A 16002-nucleotide genomic window follows, 5' to 3' on the forward strand; every position below is an offset into this window, starting at 1 on the left:
GAGATAAAAGAGTTGGAGAGAGAGAGGAAGATTTTGGAGGAACTACGGGAGAGAACTAAGAGACGGAAGATACGTAAGGAGGCTAAAGAGGCTGCTGCACTCAAACAGATTGTAGACATCTCTTTATTCTTTTTTATTCTTTTTCTTTCTTTCTTTTCTTTTCTTCTTGTTTCAACACAAGTTAATTGATGTGATCTTAGTATCTGTCTAGTTCAATAGAATTATTCAAGAGTGCTACACTTTTTGCTTACCCCTTTTTTAGTATGTTTTGTTTGTACCAATTTCTCAATTTATTACCTCTCTTTCGTACAAATCTTGAACATGTAGTCAATTAGCATGGTTGCAATATCAAATATTGCATTAATTCAAAAAAGTAGTCAAATACACATGTCCAAATAAAGCATCAATAGCATGGTTTTCTAGCATGCTTGAACCTCTCCAACATATCTACTACCAAATCATGGCTTAAGTTGATCCCACATTCATCCTCCATAATCGTAATGAAGTAGCAACAACATCAATAATTGGTTGAATCAACATGGGTTGTGGTGCACTGGTGGGAGTTAACAAGAGGTCTTCGCGATCCAATGTGAGCTCCGGACACCGGGTGAAAAACCAAAAAAAACAACATCAATAAGTGAGCAACTATCCTCATTGAACCAATAATGAAGACAAAACTCTTACCCCGATTGTTTTATTTCTTGTTCCTCGTCTTTTGGTATTACCTCCAACAAAATTGATTTCATCCCATTTTCAGAGTTTTAATTATTTGTATAAAGAATTGCACCAATCTAGATTGAAATATTTGTGTCACCCCCAAAACTATAACACTAGAAAGCAACTTAATTAATATTATACTAGCAATGTTCTTTTTTTAAAAAACTTATTTCGTTATTAATATTATAGGAAAATCAATAAAAAGAAAAGAATATAGTGCGAAAATAATAAAAAAGGAGAAAGAGAAGCTCCTGATTCAACTGGAAAAGAAACAGTACTTGCAACTTCAACAGTTGGAAAGAGAGATGAAGATTCATACTGAGAGACGGAAGATATTATGTAGATATTTCTTTCATTTCAAAATAAGTGATATTTTTTCATTATAGACTTTTTGCTTACCCTTTTTAGTATGTTTTCTTTTCAGCAATTACTCAATTTATTACATCTCGTTCTTGAAGTTATTATATATGTTGCCGAGTAGAATTATATGCTAAAGTAACATCACTTAAATTTCTCAGAAAACGATACTACATCATTTGCATACATGAAAATCACTAGTAGGGTAGTCTTTAGGATATTTGTTGATTGCATCTCTAATAGACCTCTCTTGTTCATGGAGATTAGGTGGCATTTGTTCGTACACATCACTAAACAATTCTGTCAATGCAGGTTTCTCCATTCCTTCTGCTGTTTTAATTGCCTCTAATACCTGCCGCATCACAATGAAATATCCTCAGGGGTGTCAAATGGACAGGTTCAAAAGTTACTTAAACTGAAACAACTTAATAAAACCTTGTTAATATATTTTGACAAAGGTTTGGTTAATTCGAGCTAATAAATGAGCGGATTGGATTAGGCAGGTCATAATTTCATGGGCTAATTTTGTCATCCATACCTGTTTCTTGACATCTCTGTAGAGTTCAGATTCTTGATCGTCACTCCACCAACCATTTCTCTGAATATATTTTCTGAATATGGCAATGGGGCTTCTGGCTGTTTTCCAGTATTCTATTTCATTTGTTGGCCGATACTTTGTGGAATCATCAGACGTCGAATGGTGTCCTACTCGATACGTCATTGCCTGACATTTTCACCAAAATAAGGACACAAGTACAAATTTGTTACCTATGCATTCAAATGTCAATAAAGTTTCACCTCAACTAGTATTGGTCTTTCCTCACTAATTGCCATATTACGAGCTGCACGAACAGCATTATAAACTGCAATAACATCATTCCCATCTACGCGAATACTTCTTATTCCATAACCTAGCCCCTTTGCCACAATGCCATCACCTGCCACAACAAACAAAGCACGGAGGAGGACTCAATATAGATTAATCACATCATGTGTCACAAGTCTTCCTTTCTTGCATAAAATTCATGTCTAGTCAAATATCGTCATATAAAATTAAGACTACAGAAGAAGTGAATTTACTTCGAAACTGTTCATGTACAGGGGTGCTTATGGCCCATCCATTATTCCGACATATGAAGATAACAGGAGCTTCCATAACAGCTGCAAAGTTCAATCCAGCATGAAAATCTCCCTGCATTGTTTCTTATCACCAGAATTACCTTTTTCGAACAGTAGTTGGTGAAATTAGAATGTTAATTATTTCAAAGTGATCATTTATTAATTACCTCACTAGTTGCACCCTCCCCTGTATAAGCAACAGCACAAGCACCTCTTTTATCCATTTTCAAAGAATAAGCCACACCAGCAGCCTGAGATATCTGAGTGCTGAATGTACAGGGGATAAACAGAGTAATTATAAGTAGTAGCTAGCACATTATTATCGCGATTTCTACTCAGAATATAATATCTTACGCCAAAGGTGAAGATATGGTAATAACATTATGTTTATTAGAACCATAATGTACTGGCATTTGCCTGCCTTTTCCTTTATCATCCTTATTCCCAAAACATTGATTTGTGCATTCTTGCACGGTGAAGCCACGCCATAGTAACACCCCTGCTTCTCGATACTGCAATATAAGTTTAAGTTTTATGTACTGACAGTATAAAATTAAACTATATACATAATTAATGAGGTTGATCGTCGTTTACTTGAGGTAATACAAAGTCATGTGGAGATAGAGCAGCAGCAGAAGCAATGTTGATAGCTTCTTCACCAAAAGTGGTCATATAGAAAGAAATCCTCCCTTGCCTTTGTGCTTCATAAAGGAAAGTGTCCATTGTCTTCAAAGTAACCATGGCACTATACATGTTCACAGCTACTTCTTCCCCTAACTAATTTAATAAAATAGTGTCAAATAAAATGAAATCGGGGGAAATTTGAATTTGAAACACATATAGTCCACAATTGAAAGATGAAAGTATTTTAGTGTAGTAAAATTAAAGATTCAATTGTGGTACGTACATACGTACGTACCTGATCATGTATGGTATTAGAAATTAGAGATCCATCGTCATGTAGAACTCGATAACATGGTAATCTCTTAGCGGATGCTTCTGAAATAAACTTCATTTGTGATGTCAATGGAATTTTTCCACCTGGAAAATCCAAATCCTGCATTCATGTTCAATAAATATCATGTACAACTAAATTATACTCTATAGATCAAGACCTTAACCTTATATAAATCATCTCCCTAAGTGTCTTTACAAGTGTTTTAAGAAAATATTAGTAATAAAAAGAGTCATTTGATTAATTTAACCTTATTTATATCGTTAATATTTTACCAATATTTATTTTATTTTTTAAAATTTAAAGATGGACCCAAGGTCCACAATAATTCAATCTATATCAATGTATTTTTCCATGATCAGAATGTTTAAATGAAATTGTTTTCATGAATGCAATTTATATACTTGGTAATTAGGATTAATGCTAAATGAGTAAAACATTATGTACGATATTAGTTCTTATTCGATAATCACTACTTCTATATTTTTACTTATCTTTTAGTAATCTTTTTAAAAAAATTAAATTTAGATTAAATATTTTTTTATCCATGGTCTGACCTCGGTTCAGCCTCTGTCGAGCCTCAAGGAGCAACAAGATGATTTGGGTTGGACTTATAAGCCTTAGTTTGGGCTTAAATTATTTTTTAAAACTATTTACCTTTAGAGCAACTTACACATATAGCAAACATAAAAATCATATTTGTATGTTATAGTTATAGTTTGCATAATTGCGCTCCATAGCAAACATAAATATGTATATTTCGCTATACATATACAAAAGAAAGCAATTGTATAATCTGTTTCGATATACATATACAAAAGATCAATTGTATAATATGTGTTTGTATAAAGCGAGAAAGACAAAAGAAAACTGGGTAGGGGAAGATCGTATTTGTATAATCATAAGCGTATAGGACGAAAATATATGCATTTGTATTTGTATATACAATTTTCTCTCTCTTTATACAAACACAAACGCAATGTATACATTTGTGTTTGTATAAAGTGAGAGAGGCGAGCGAGATCTGGGAGAGGGGAGAGAGGGGAACGAAAATATATGATATAAAATTTTCTCTCGCTTTATACAAACACAAACGCATTTTATACATTTGTGTTTGTATAAAAGCGAGAGAGGTGAGAGAGACTGCCTAGCGAGAACGAGAGTGGCAAGCGAGATTCACCAGGAGAGAGGTGAAATAACAACAGTTTGCTATGGGGTACAATTAAATCAAACTATGGTTATAACATTTAATTTGAATTAATAGTTTGCTATTATATACAATTTTTCCTTACCTTAATTGTGGGCTAGGGGGGGTGGCTTAAGGGCCGAACCTATTTTACGACTCTCAATTCTTAAGGAAAAAATGTTTGTCATCTGAGCAAATCTCTTCGCGTTGAATGATTTATCATTTGAATAGAAGAAATTAAGATTTTCTAATACATTTTAATTCATATTTTCCTGTGTATAATAAAATTTGTTATTAAAAAAATTAAATTAAATTTGTAAAAATTAGGTAAGTGGGAGTAATTAATGTGATTGTACTGTTTTGAAGGGGTGGGGGATTTTGTGGCTGCTTTAATTAAGTTGGTCGTTCTTTGTTATGACGTGTAAATGAGTAAATGTAGCGGCTAGTTATGGAGGCGTTTGGGTGCCTCATTAATACTAACTTTCTCCGAAGCCATTTCACAACAATTCTCAGATATTTATTTGACTCTAAATCATTTCATTAAATGTAAAAAAATAAATTATATTTAACTATAGTAAAGTGACATCTTTTTTAACGAATTAAGAAGAAAAATGTGTCACACAAAATGAACGGAAGAAATAAAATAAAAATATATTTTCTCCGTTCACCTTTTTCTCCCACTTTTTCAAATATAAATTTTCACTTTTAACTTATCAATAAAAAAAAAAGTTTCAATATTAATTATTTATTCATCAAATCATATTTAAAATATATCAATTAATATAAGTATCATACTAAAATATTCATATTAATTATTATTTCGATAGTTAAAAGAAATAATAAAAATCAAATGGAGGGAGTAATTAAGTATATCATTCATTTTGCATGTACTCATTGTACTGTTTGGTTCCTTTTTTTCTTTTTTATCCCTTCTGACTTGCTTTCGAAAGGTAGAAACACAATCTTTGGCATGTCATCGAATCACTTCAAACAAAAATAGTATGATATTTTTACGTCATTCTTAAAGTAAAAAGTGTATGTAAATTATTAATGGTTCGAACAATGTTTTTGTATTTTCCCTTAAAACAAACAGACATAGTTTGAGATAGAAGAGTATCATATATGCAAATTGAAATAGATGAAATTTTTTAAGTAATTAATTGTTTCTTCGTTTTAATTTATATGATATATTTTTTTCATTTTATATTATTTATTTGCTTTCTCCTTTACATGTACTCTTTAACAGTTTTTAATATCCTCCATATTTTTGTGTCTTAATCAATACCAAGATCAAATATAGAGGAACTTTTTTTTAGAATTTTACAATATTTATACTTTCAAAAAGAATTAGTTTAAAGGCAAAATGAGAAAAAATAAATTAACTGTATTTTGATTTAGTAAATTAATAAATAATTTAGAACATATATCTTTTAGTAAGATAGATAAATAATATGAAGAAAAAAAAAGAAGCAATATAACTGAGCACAACTTCACAATCTTTTTTTGCATTTTTAACTGAAATAACCAAATTAAACTATAAAACAGTCGATGCATGATATTGATCAAGTCGTATATACAAATTGCACTTACTTTTTTGCTTTAGTTATTATATGAATACAATTTACTTTATTAAAGACCAATTTAAAATGGGTTAAATGAATTTTGTATAATAGGTATTCGGTCTAAAAATGCATCCTAAAAAGATATATGTACAAACTTCCGTTAAAAAGTTCAATTTTTTTCATTAGTTTTCACCTTATTGAAAATATCTGCATAATTGAAAAGTTACTTGAATGGAATATTTCTATAAGTTCAGTGACCATTCGAGAAATTGACTATAGTAATTATTAAATTACGATTCAACGAAGAAAAAAAAAAGAAAGAAGAGAGAGTTCAAACATGCCTGATTTTGGTGACCAATATTTTCACGATAATCATCGTCACAATTGTATGGATCCAGTTTTTGTCCAGCTTCCATTGACCCGAAACATCTCCGTACGACGGTGGTGGTAGACTTGCCGGAAAAAGCCATCAGCAGCTTTCGTATGACACCATGGTTATTCGAACTTCTTAAAAACCAAGTTGCCATTGAAACTTTTTGGATAGTATAGCCTTTAAGTCCTAGTGGATGAGCTAAAGTTGAAGTATGTAATGTGTAGGTACTTACTCATTATATAGGAGGAAGAATAAACGTGATATCACAAGAAAAACCTCATGCTTGGTAAGATAAAACAATACTCACTGACGAGAGGGAGTTGCTCGGATGGTAAGAACCCCTCACTTCCAACCCGAAAGTTGCGAGTTCGAGTCACCAAGGAAGCAAAAAGGGGTGCTGGCAATATTATTTTATATAATTTGTAATTCTTTAATTTTAACACAATATAATTAAAATCACAAGATTTAAAAGATATTTGTGATACTATACACCTATTGAGTTTAAAATCTTTAATTCACAAGTTTCTCTTACTTTCTTAAATTTCGGATTCAATCAAACCAAGAGAAAGCGTATAAATTAATTTAGAATTACTCATCCAAGTCTCCTTACTTTCAAAATTATGGAAAATGCATAAAAATAGCCAAATATATTGAAAATAATTTGAATTTGTCATTCTTCAATACATATATTGGACCTCAATTATCCTTTAAAGTTAGCTTTTTGTTTTTTGCTTTTCACACGGTGTTTGATATCTACATTGTAGTCCAATACATATAAATATACCGTATGTGTTTATATGCTTTTATTAAGGCAGTTGTAATCTTTTTTTTTTTTCTTTTCAATTAGTAGTATTAAGTTTTCCTCCAGTTGTAGTACAAGTTACAACACTACCAACTACTTACACTTAAACGTAACATGGGCTCATTTATATTTTTCCCATTTCAAGTCAATCTCACTTTGCTGGCTTTTAAATTTCTATTCCCTTTTTGCTCTTGGCTATTATAGCTACAAAACAAATATCCTATGTTCGAATTCATTAACCTAACTCACCTTTAAGGAACTTTTTCCATAGTTAGGTATTTGCTTTATTGTGATTTACAAAGGCTAGATTAGGTTTGATATTATTCAAAACAAATAAAAAAAGATCAAGGTCAATAGATGACAGTTCGACAAGGAATTTACCTCTCCTCACTCCAAAAAAAAAAAAAAAGAAGAAGTCGAGGTCGAACTCAAATTCACTAGAAATTTAAAAAGTCTATAATATCCTTTTTATTTTAAAATAAATTGGTTTTTTTTTCTATTTTGTAATTAAAAGATATTAAAGTTAAAATGATAAAAATGCTCAAAAAAGTAAATAACATAGTGTGAAATATGTTATTTTACCATTCTGGCCAAAAGGATTTTCCTATTTAAAATTAATGGATAAATAAAAATGAATAGACAAAATAAAGACGGAAAAGTATAGAAATTAAGTTGGCCAAACCCACAACAACCTTATCGGAAACATTTATTATGTGTAATACGGAAAATTTATGTTCCCTCATTTTTCAAATTATAAGATGTGCTTTTATTTTTTTATTTTGTTTTAAAATAAGTGATTTTTCATATAATTAAGTAGATATTAATGATATTTTTTCAATTTTATCTTTACCCAAATAATTTTTCAAGATTTTATTAAGGATAAGTAAATTTTACTTTCTAAAAATAAATAGTTATCTTATGGAGTGTGTCTAAATTAAAAACACAGACTTATTTTTAAACGGAGAAAATAATAGGAATGCAGTACAACATGGTTCACTGGACAAGGTTGTCTCTTACCTTTTCAAAGACGACGTTTAGGACCACCCGCAGACATTTCACTCGGATATTATTGGGTGATTTGATTTATCAGTTGTCGATTTGTAGATATGTTAAATTATTAAAGGGAAAAGGGTTAAAAATACCTTTCAACTTTGATTTATTAGTTGATTATGTTCTTACCGTTAAAATAAAGTTATTTTGACCCTCATCATCTACAAACTTGTTACCTTTACCCCTAAATTGGATGGAAAATCTCAAATCAACAAAAATGACCCCATTTTACTTTAATTACCCAATTGCTGAAAGAGGAAGGGTGTTTGATTATTGAAGCAATGGTGGGATGTTTGGTTATGGGTTGTCGAAGAAGAGAGTAAAAATGAAATTGTTTGGTGGTTTGGATGGTGGTTCCAATGGTGAGCTGGTTGGAGATGAAGGTTTTGGGTGAAGATGAAGATGAATAGGTTATATGATTAGGTGGGTCAGATTGGGTTAAAATTGGATAATTTAAGTAAAATCAGGTCATTTTTGTTGATTTGAGATTTTTCATCCAATTGAGGGATACATGTAACAAGTTTGTAGACGGTGAGGATAAAAATAACTTCATTTGAACAGTAAAGACATAGTCAACTAATAAATCAAAGTTGAGGAAATTTTTTAACAATTTTTCCGATTATTAAAATATTGATTATCATTTTATTAATTATTACTAATAAATTATTCGAGTCTCGATTTAATTAACCATTATGGATAAAATATTAAATGACACAAAATACAAATTTATTTTTATGAGAGACAAAAATATATTAGCACAGGAAAAATGTCATTATCACTTGCAATCTGACATTAGCCTAATTTGCAAGGACTAACTTTTGATTCCTCTATCTTTTCTTTTTCAAATATTTACCCCATGCAAGGTCAAATAAATGCACACATTTCATTCTTCTCCTAATAAATACCTATAAATCAAAAAAAAAAAAAAAAACTTTAAAATCAGTGAGAACCAACCTCTTCTGAAAATTAGAAGATGTTTCAACCATGAAAATTGTCCATGCATGAGAATGGAGTTTAAGATGAACTGTAGGCAGAAATTTTTAGAGTATGTTTTGTATGGAGGAAATATTTTTCCGATTTTCTCATATTTGATTAGTCAAAAATTTTTGAAAACATTTATATGAGAAAACAAGCTTCTTAAAAATATATTTTTACTTATTTATCATACACTAAAGAAATTTACGTATGCTCCTTAACTCTCTAATAACATGTGTTCGGTTATGTTCCCTCGCTAGCACAAACAAATATTAATTTGAAATGGCTACGTGTGTGGCTACGCTTCTAGCCCTTTAATCAAATTATTGTGTGAGTTGGGTGGGGGGAGTCGTGTTGCGAATTTTGATATTAGTCAATAAAGGGATCGTGCTAGAATTACACGATTTTGAAAGTACCTAACACCTTGCCCTTAATTTAAAGAATTTCTTATTAACTTTAGAAGTTAAATTTTCCTTTTGATTAGAGATTCAAAAAATGGTGACTTGAAACATCAAAATTTAATACTGCGACTATAAATAAATAAATTAATAATTTATTTTCAAAATTGTCACATCAATTTGAAAACCCTTCAAACCTCTTTAAAGCAGTGTGTGACAATAAACAAGAGGAGTCCTCCTATCGTAGGTGTAAGGAAGTTAGTTATACTATTAACCCAACCCTACTTCTTTGGTTATATCGTCTTTAGCAAAATAGTTTACTAGCTGTGTAAACATCAATTAAGTTTATGTCCCTTTACATAGAAATATCTATCAAGTTTGGTGTTATCAAGATTCGATTTTTTAACCCAGTATTTACTTTGTGGCGTAATGCACTAGGTCCGAAGCTAATTGAGTAATTCTAGATAAGCATGTGTAAAAGCTCGTAATATAGGGTGTGATCTTGTTGGGGAATGTAATGATTATTCGCGAGGCTAGCAAATGAATCCTTGAACTAGTTAGTACTTGTGAAGTATGGAAATGAAGAAGAATGAGGAGGAAAAACTCAAATAGTTATCTTGTTCTCTTAATTGAATTGCAATTAAACTCGGCCCAATGTATATATATTTTATTCAAAGGATTGAGTCGAATACAACAAAAATTATATTGCATATACTTGATAATCATACACTCAACCCCATCTCAATATGGTAGAGCACAGAGTCACACAAAATTTTCATGTCTAACGAAAATCAGGGGCAAATAGCCTATACAGGCACATCAGAAGGATACTCTTTTGGGTATCTTTTAATAGTATCTCTAATAAACCTCTCTTGTTCTTGCAAATTTGATGGAATTTGGTCATAAACATCACCAAATAACTCTGTCAATGGAGGTTTCTCCACTTTTTCTGCAGCTTGAATTGCTTCCACTACCTAAGATATCAAAAAACAAGACAAAAGCAATCATATTAAATTATTTTGGCAGATTTTAGTACGAAATAACGCGATGGTGGTTGAATCTTGAACCTGTTTTCTGATGTTTCCGCGGAGTTTAGTTTCATTTTGATCATCCCACCAGTCATTTGTTTGAATCCATTTTCTAAATCTGGTTACCGGATTTTTCTCTGTTCCCCATTGCTCTATTTCCTTTACACAACGATACTTTGTTGAATCATCAGACGTTGAATGGTGGCTTACTCTATATGTCATGGCCTGTAGAGAGTTGTGAAGTAATACTAAGTTAAAACCTTTTTTTTCATTTTCACCCTTATTGCTCGAATAATAGGTAGTTTAGACAAATACGTCTATTAAGTAAATGTCGTCTTAGAGGGTTTGTAAAAACCTTTTAAGACGACAGGTAATATGAACAAGAGGTAGTAACAGAGGAGTTAAATTTCACCTCAACTAATATTGGTCTTTGCTCCTTTATTGCCATTTGACGTGCAGCGCGAATAGCACTGTAAACTGCTAGAGCATCATTGCCATCTACACGAATGCTTCTGATCCCATATGCTTGCCCCTTAATAACAATTCCATCACCTGTAATTGAAATGAATACGAGATATTTCAATATTTTGTGTTGTTGTAAAGTACAAACTCTAAAATTGGTTTTTTACTTCGAAATTGTTCTGTTACAGGAGTGCTAATGGCCCATCCATTGTTGCGGCAAAGAAAAATGATAGGGGATTCCATTACTGCTGCAAAATTCAAACCAGCATGGAAATCACCCTGCAAAGTGAAAGAAGTTTAATTCCATCTAAGGAAGAAAATCATGTCAATAATAGCGTTAGATTTCTCATATGATCACTCAACTAATAGTTATATTATCTCATAAAGTCATTTTTCTTTAAAAAGAAAGTGATATTCTAAGATAATACTATAGTACATATTAGTTAAGTGACGATCTGAGAAATCAAATATGCGTGATTTTATCACCTCACTGGTGCTACCATCACCAAAATAAACCACAACACAAGCTTCCTTTTTATCCATTTTCAGAGAGTATGCCACACCAGCAGCCTGTGGAAGCTGTGTGCTGAAACCCAAAAAAAAAAAAAAAAAGGAAATTTGCAGCTGTGAATCGCGCGTAATTCTAAATGTGATACTAGGAAAATTAGGGAAAAGGATTTGAAAAAAATCATACGTGAGAGGAGAGGAAACAGTGAAGTAATTGAGCTTATTAGAACCATAATGTATAGGCATTTGCCTGCCTTTTCCATAATCATCTTTATTTCCGAATAATTGGTCTGCAAATTCTTCAAGAGTGAAACCGCGCCATAAAAGAACTCCTGGCTCCCTATACTGCAATACATATAACAAGAAACTTCAATCTTTTTATATATGTTCCGCGCCATTGAATGATATTCTTGATTGAAAGGACTAAACTGTTTGACAAAAGAGTCAAAATCAGCACCATACTAATTTGGCCACTTTATGAAAATGAGTATATGAATATAATTATCTTTTAAAATTAAACATCGAGATGAAATAAGTCATGGGACCAGCAAACGGAACTAAGAGCTGCTCAAGGCAAATGTTCTTGTTCTGAATATAAAGTAAGGCTGATCTTTCACAAGAACTCACATCGACGAGAATTAGGAAGAAAAAACTAAGTACCTGAGGCAACACAATGTCATCTGGAGTGAGAGCAGCAGCAGAAGCTATGTTAATAGCTTCTTCTCCAGTACTTGTTAAGTAGAAAGATAACCTCCCCTGCCTTTGTGCTTCATAAAAAATTGTGTCCATTATTTGAAGTGCTACCATAGTTGAATACATATTTACTGCTAGTCCTTTCTTCACCTAACATAATTTGATGTACAATGTTAATACATATGATTGTGAATATTTACAATTTTACGGATTATTAATCGTTTCACCATCTACTTGAACACGTGTTACATTGTTTTTATACTGTTAGTCCATATTTGATAGTAAGAAAGTTCTAAAAATAGTTCAAATATAACAAATTTTCTACTTAAAAAGAGAAAAACACAAATTTGAATTTATGAAAAATTAAATATGTTGAGTCGTATACCTGCTCAAATATACTACCCGGAATTATATAGCCATCATCATCAAGGACTCGATAGCAAGGAAGCCTCTTTTCAAATGACTCTGAGATAAACTTCATCTGAGTTGTAATTGGAACCCTTCCTCCGGGGAAATTCAAAGTTTGCTGCTGATTCAATAGTAAGAGTTCGCTTGTGTTAGCTGATTAAAAATAGTTACGCTAAAATGGGGACCGCCCTCTGAGCTTAAGTATTAATCCTCAATGATCGATAGTGTAAGTATGAATGTGTTGAGAAATACTTTTTAAGTGTTAAACTTGATTTATAAAAATAACAAAATACATGCATGTTTGGATAGAGGTATTGAATATGAAATTAAGGAGTTATAGTCTATTTAGCCAAGTTTTGAGGAAGTAAAATGCTTTTTCTTTAAAAAGTGCTTAGTTTAGAAAATTGAGGTGTTGTTTTAAGGAATAAATAAGCTTTTTTGAATAGTAGCATAAATTAATTTTCAAAAGCTGAAAAACTTTTTTTTTTTCAAAAATATTTTGAAACTTGTCCTAGCTCAAATTATTGTTTTAATACTGATAAAAGCATTTCTTGAAATGATTAGCCAAAATAATATTTTAATGTCCAAAAGCATGCACTTGGGAAAAAATATTTTTTGAAATAAGCAAATTGGAAACTTGGGCAAACAAGCTTGCTGATGGTAAACACTTATATGTTAAAAAGTACTGAAATATTTTTTAAGTTATTTATGAAAAATATAATTTAAGAGTACTTTTTACATAAAAATGACGAATAACAAAAATAGAATAAAGATAATATATTTTTGAGAGAGAATAGAAAATTTACAAAAGATATAAAAGATAAATATGTAAAACTTGATCAATACAAAAGTGCTTGTAAGATGTCAAATGATAAGTTAGGGATAACGTGCCTCAAATTATTTGTCGAGTTTCTTTTACACATCCTTTAGAAAACATCAATTAATAATTTTTTAACTATTTTATCCTCATTATTGTCTTAAGATATAATCTCTTTTCATTAAGTACTCCATATATCTATTTGAAGTGTTTGTAATCTTTAAGAACAATTATTATTAAGGGTAAAACGAAATAAATAAATATTTTTTTCGTAAAATTTTAAAATAATAATAATTTGACATAACTGTTTCTAAAAATCAGAATAAATAATTCGTGTAATTGAAATGCGAAATATAGTTAGACGTCAAAACCACAAAAATAATTCACTACATAATTGAAAGAGACAAAATACCTCCTTTGTGGAATTAAATAAACGAGTAAATTTGTGTCATGTAGCAAATCACATCACTGAATAAAAGTTTGTATCGTCATAATGCATTATTTAGTTTTAATGTTAGAGAAAACAGTAAAGAATGAAGCTTACATTCTGTACAATAATTTCTACTTAATCATCATAATTTTTTTAATATTTTAAATTTATCTTTAAGATTTGTGTGAAGACATGAAATATCAATACTATAAATATAAATTATTTTATACTTTATGTAGTAGCCATTGATATTATCAAGTTCACCTAAGTCCCTCCTATCCGTTTCATTTTATATGCTATAATAATAATAATTCCAAAATAAATTGATATTGGTTATTTTTAGTTGTCATATTTTTCGCTTTCATATTATAGCATTTATAATCACTTTGAAAAGAAATAAATTCTTTTAACATGTAAATTGTGGGTTAAATATGTAATTACAACATATCAAAACTAATTTTAATATCTGGCGGTGAACTTGTCATGTCACTATAACTCTTTTTAAGAGTATCCAAATATAGTGTTGGAGTGTTTAGTTATTAGGTGTGTTGGATAACATCAATATCCTGTTCTGACAACGCCCACGAGAGGATAGGTGTGTGTTGGGGTTTATTCCCTGAGTTTCTTATCATAAATAGGTTTTCTTCTTAGGAAAATGTTTAGGAGTGACTAGTCCTTTTCTCGTAGGAAAAGGCCTAGGATTCTATAAATAGAGATTTGTTCCTTCTAACTTAATCGACATTCACAATGTAGTCCTAGGGGTTTTGAAGGGTTTTAGTTAGAGGGAGAATTTGTGGGACACAAGTGATATGTTATCACTTGTGTGAACCTTCTTGTATTCGTGAATTGGTTGAAGTTATTTCTCTCTATATTTTGTACTCTCATATTCATATACTGGATGCTCATCTCCTTTGTAGATGTAGGTCGGTTGACCGAACCACGTTAAATTTTTGTGTCTTTTGGTATATTTCTCGTTTATCTTCTTACACATGGTCTTTCTAGATTTGCTTTGTTAGCTTCCGCATGACACCTAATTATTTCGATCATAACAGTGTGGCCCTAGTGGGAGTCATTATCGAACATGGCGCGCTACTGTGGTAGACTTGGTTAAGAAATATATAAAGCCATGCCTTTGCTATCAGTTATAGCTTTTGGCATAATACTAAGCAATTGATCCTAATAAGTGGTATTAGATTCAAGATCATAGGTTTGATTTCAAATGGCTACATGTTGCATGAAATAGGTGTTGGAAGGGTGATTGTTGGGTAACGTCAATATTCTGCCTATTGCAGGGCCCACAAGAAGAGTAGGATAGTTTGGGTGGAAGTCGTGATCGAACATGAAACTTACGTGGTGGACTTAGTTAAGAAATAAAATTATGTGTGAGATCTTACCTGATCATCTTCATCATAGTTATCAAGTTGCAGCTCTCCAGCTTTGATGGACTCAAAACATTTCTGCTGTATGGAAATGACTGCTGACTTTTTGGTGTAGTATTGGTGCCAGCATTTTCTAGTTCTCCAATATTGTAGAAAATGATTTAAGCTTCTTGATTTTGAAAACAACATCTCCATTAATATTATTGAGATAATTCTCTTGAAGAAGAAGCTCCAAGCTTGAGAGAAGATGATTGCAAGGGGTTAAGCCTCAAGTATATATGTATACATTATAGTACAAGTTTATGTTGCATTTAAATATTGTATATTTCATATTTTAATTTATCTTTCTGATTTTGATTTGATAGGGAATTTAAGAAAGCAATTAAAAAATGGAAAAATTACATAAGTGAAGGTCTTTTATTTAATAATTATCACTTTTAAGTATACTTTTAATTTATTATCATTTTTGTCAACTTTTAGCAATACTGACTTAAAACAATTTTGTTCCTTTAAACTTAGCAAAAAGTGTTGTCATTCGCAACTTTTAGCAATACTGTCATTCAGCCAAATTGTTATATATGATAAAAGAATAATGTTGACATATGTCGTAAATATTTTTAAAAAAGTGTACACGCAAGTGATTTTCCCTTAAAAAATATTAAGATTGTAGTTTTACAATAAAGATACATAAAAATATATTAAAATATTATACAATTTTATTATTTTAAATATGTCATTATATATATTAGTAATATATTTTCACTTTTGTTCGGCCATTTTAGCA

General features: G+C 30.8%; 2 protein-coding genes across 2 annotated transcripts; both read right to left on the reverse strand.

The window, feature by feature from the left end:
* Positions 1-1234: 1234 nt before the first annotated feature.
* LOC125875132 (2-oxoisovalerate dehydrogenase subunit alpha 1, mitochondrial-like) lies at positions 1235-6456 on the reverse strand. The gene is made up of 9 exons (XM_049556217.1): positions 6238-6456; positions 3113-3250; positions 2788-2970; positions 2548-2705; positions 2361-2460; positions 2155-2266; positions 1873-2012; positions 1613-1798; positions 1235-1426 (listed from the first exon to the last, which is right to left on the reverse strand). The coding sequence occupies exons 1-9, from the start codon at positions 6421-6423 to the stop codon at positions 1250-1252; spliced, it is 1380 nt and encodes a 459-aa protein (XP_049412174.1). The 5' UTR covers positions 6424-6456; the 3' UTR covers positions 1235-1249.
* Positions 6457-10285: 3829 nt separating this feature from the next.
* LOC125874074 (2-oxoisovalerate dehydrogenase subunit alpha 1, mitochondrial-like) lies at positions 10286-12680 on the reverse strand. Its single transcript, XM_049554883.1, has 8 exons — positions 12570-12680; positions 12152-12334; positions 11679-11836; positions 11471-11570; positions 11152-11263; positions 10935-11074; positions 10562-10747; positions 10286-10468 (listed from the first exon to the last, which is right to left on the reverse strand). The coding sequence occupies exons 1-8, from the start codon at positions 12663-12665 to the stop codon at positions 10301-10303; spliced, it is 1143 nt and encodes a 380-aa protein (XP_049410840.1). The 5' UTR covers positions 12666-12680; the 3' UTR covers positions 10286-10300.
* Between the last annotated feature and the right edge of the window lie 3322 nt (positions 12681-16002).

The sequence above is a fragment of the Solanum stenotomum genome, chromosome 8 (genome assembly GCF_019186545.1).
Source record: "Solanum stenotomum isolate F172 chromosome 8, ASM1918654v1, whole genome shotgun sequence".
Taxonomy (NCBI): Eukaryota; Viridiplantae; Streptophyta; class Magnoliopsida; order Solanales; family Solanaceae; genus Solanum; species Solanum stenotomum.

Coding starts and splice junctions, on each gene's coding strand:
- LOC125875132 (XM_049556217.1), bottom strand. CDS start 6,423: ATGGCAACTTGGTTTTTAAGAAGTTCGAATAACCATGGTGTCATACGA. Junction 2,461..2,547: donor ACCATATCTTCACCTTTGGC/GTAAGATATTAT, acceptor CTGTACATTCAG/CACTCAGATATCTCAGGCTG. Junction 2,013..2,154: donor TGTACATGAACAGTTTCGAA/GTAAATTCACTT, acceptor TTGTTGTGGCAG/GTGATGGCATTGTGGCAAAG.
- LOC125874074 (XM_049554883.1), bottom strand. CDS start 12,665: ATGAAGTTTATCTCAGAGTCATTTGAAAAGAGGCTTCCTTGCTATCGA. Junction 11,837..12,151: donor ATGACATTGTGTTGCCTCAG/GTACTTAGTTTT, acceptor TATGTATTGCAG/TATAGGGAGCCAGGAGTTCT. Junction 10,748..10,934: donor AAAGACCAATATTAGTTGAG/GTGAAATTTAAC, acceptor AACTCTCTACAG/GCCATGACATATAGAGTAAG.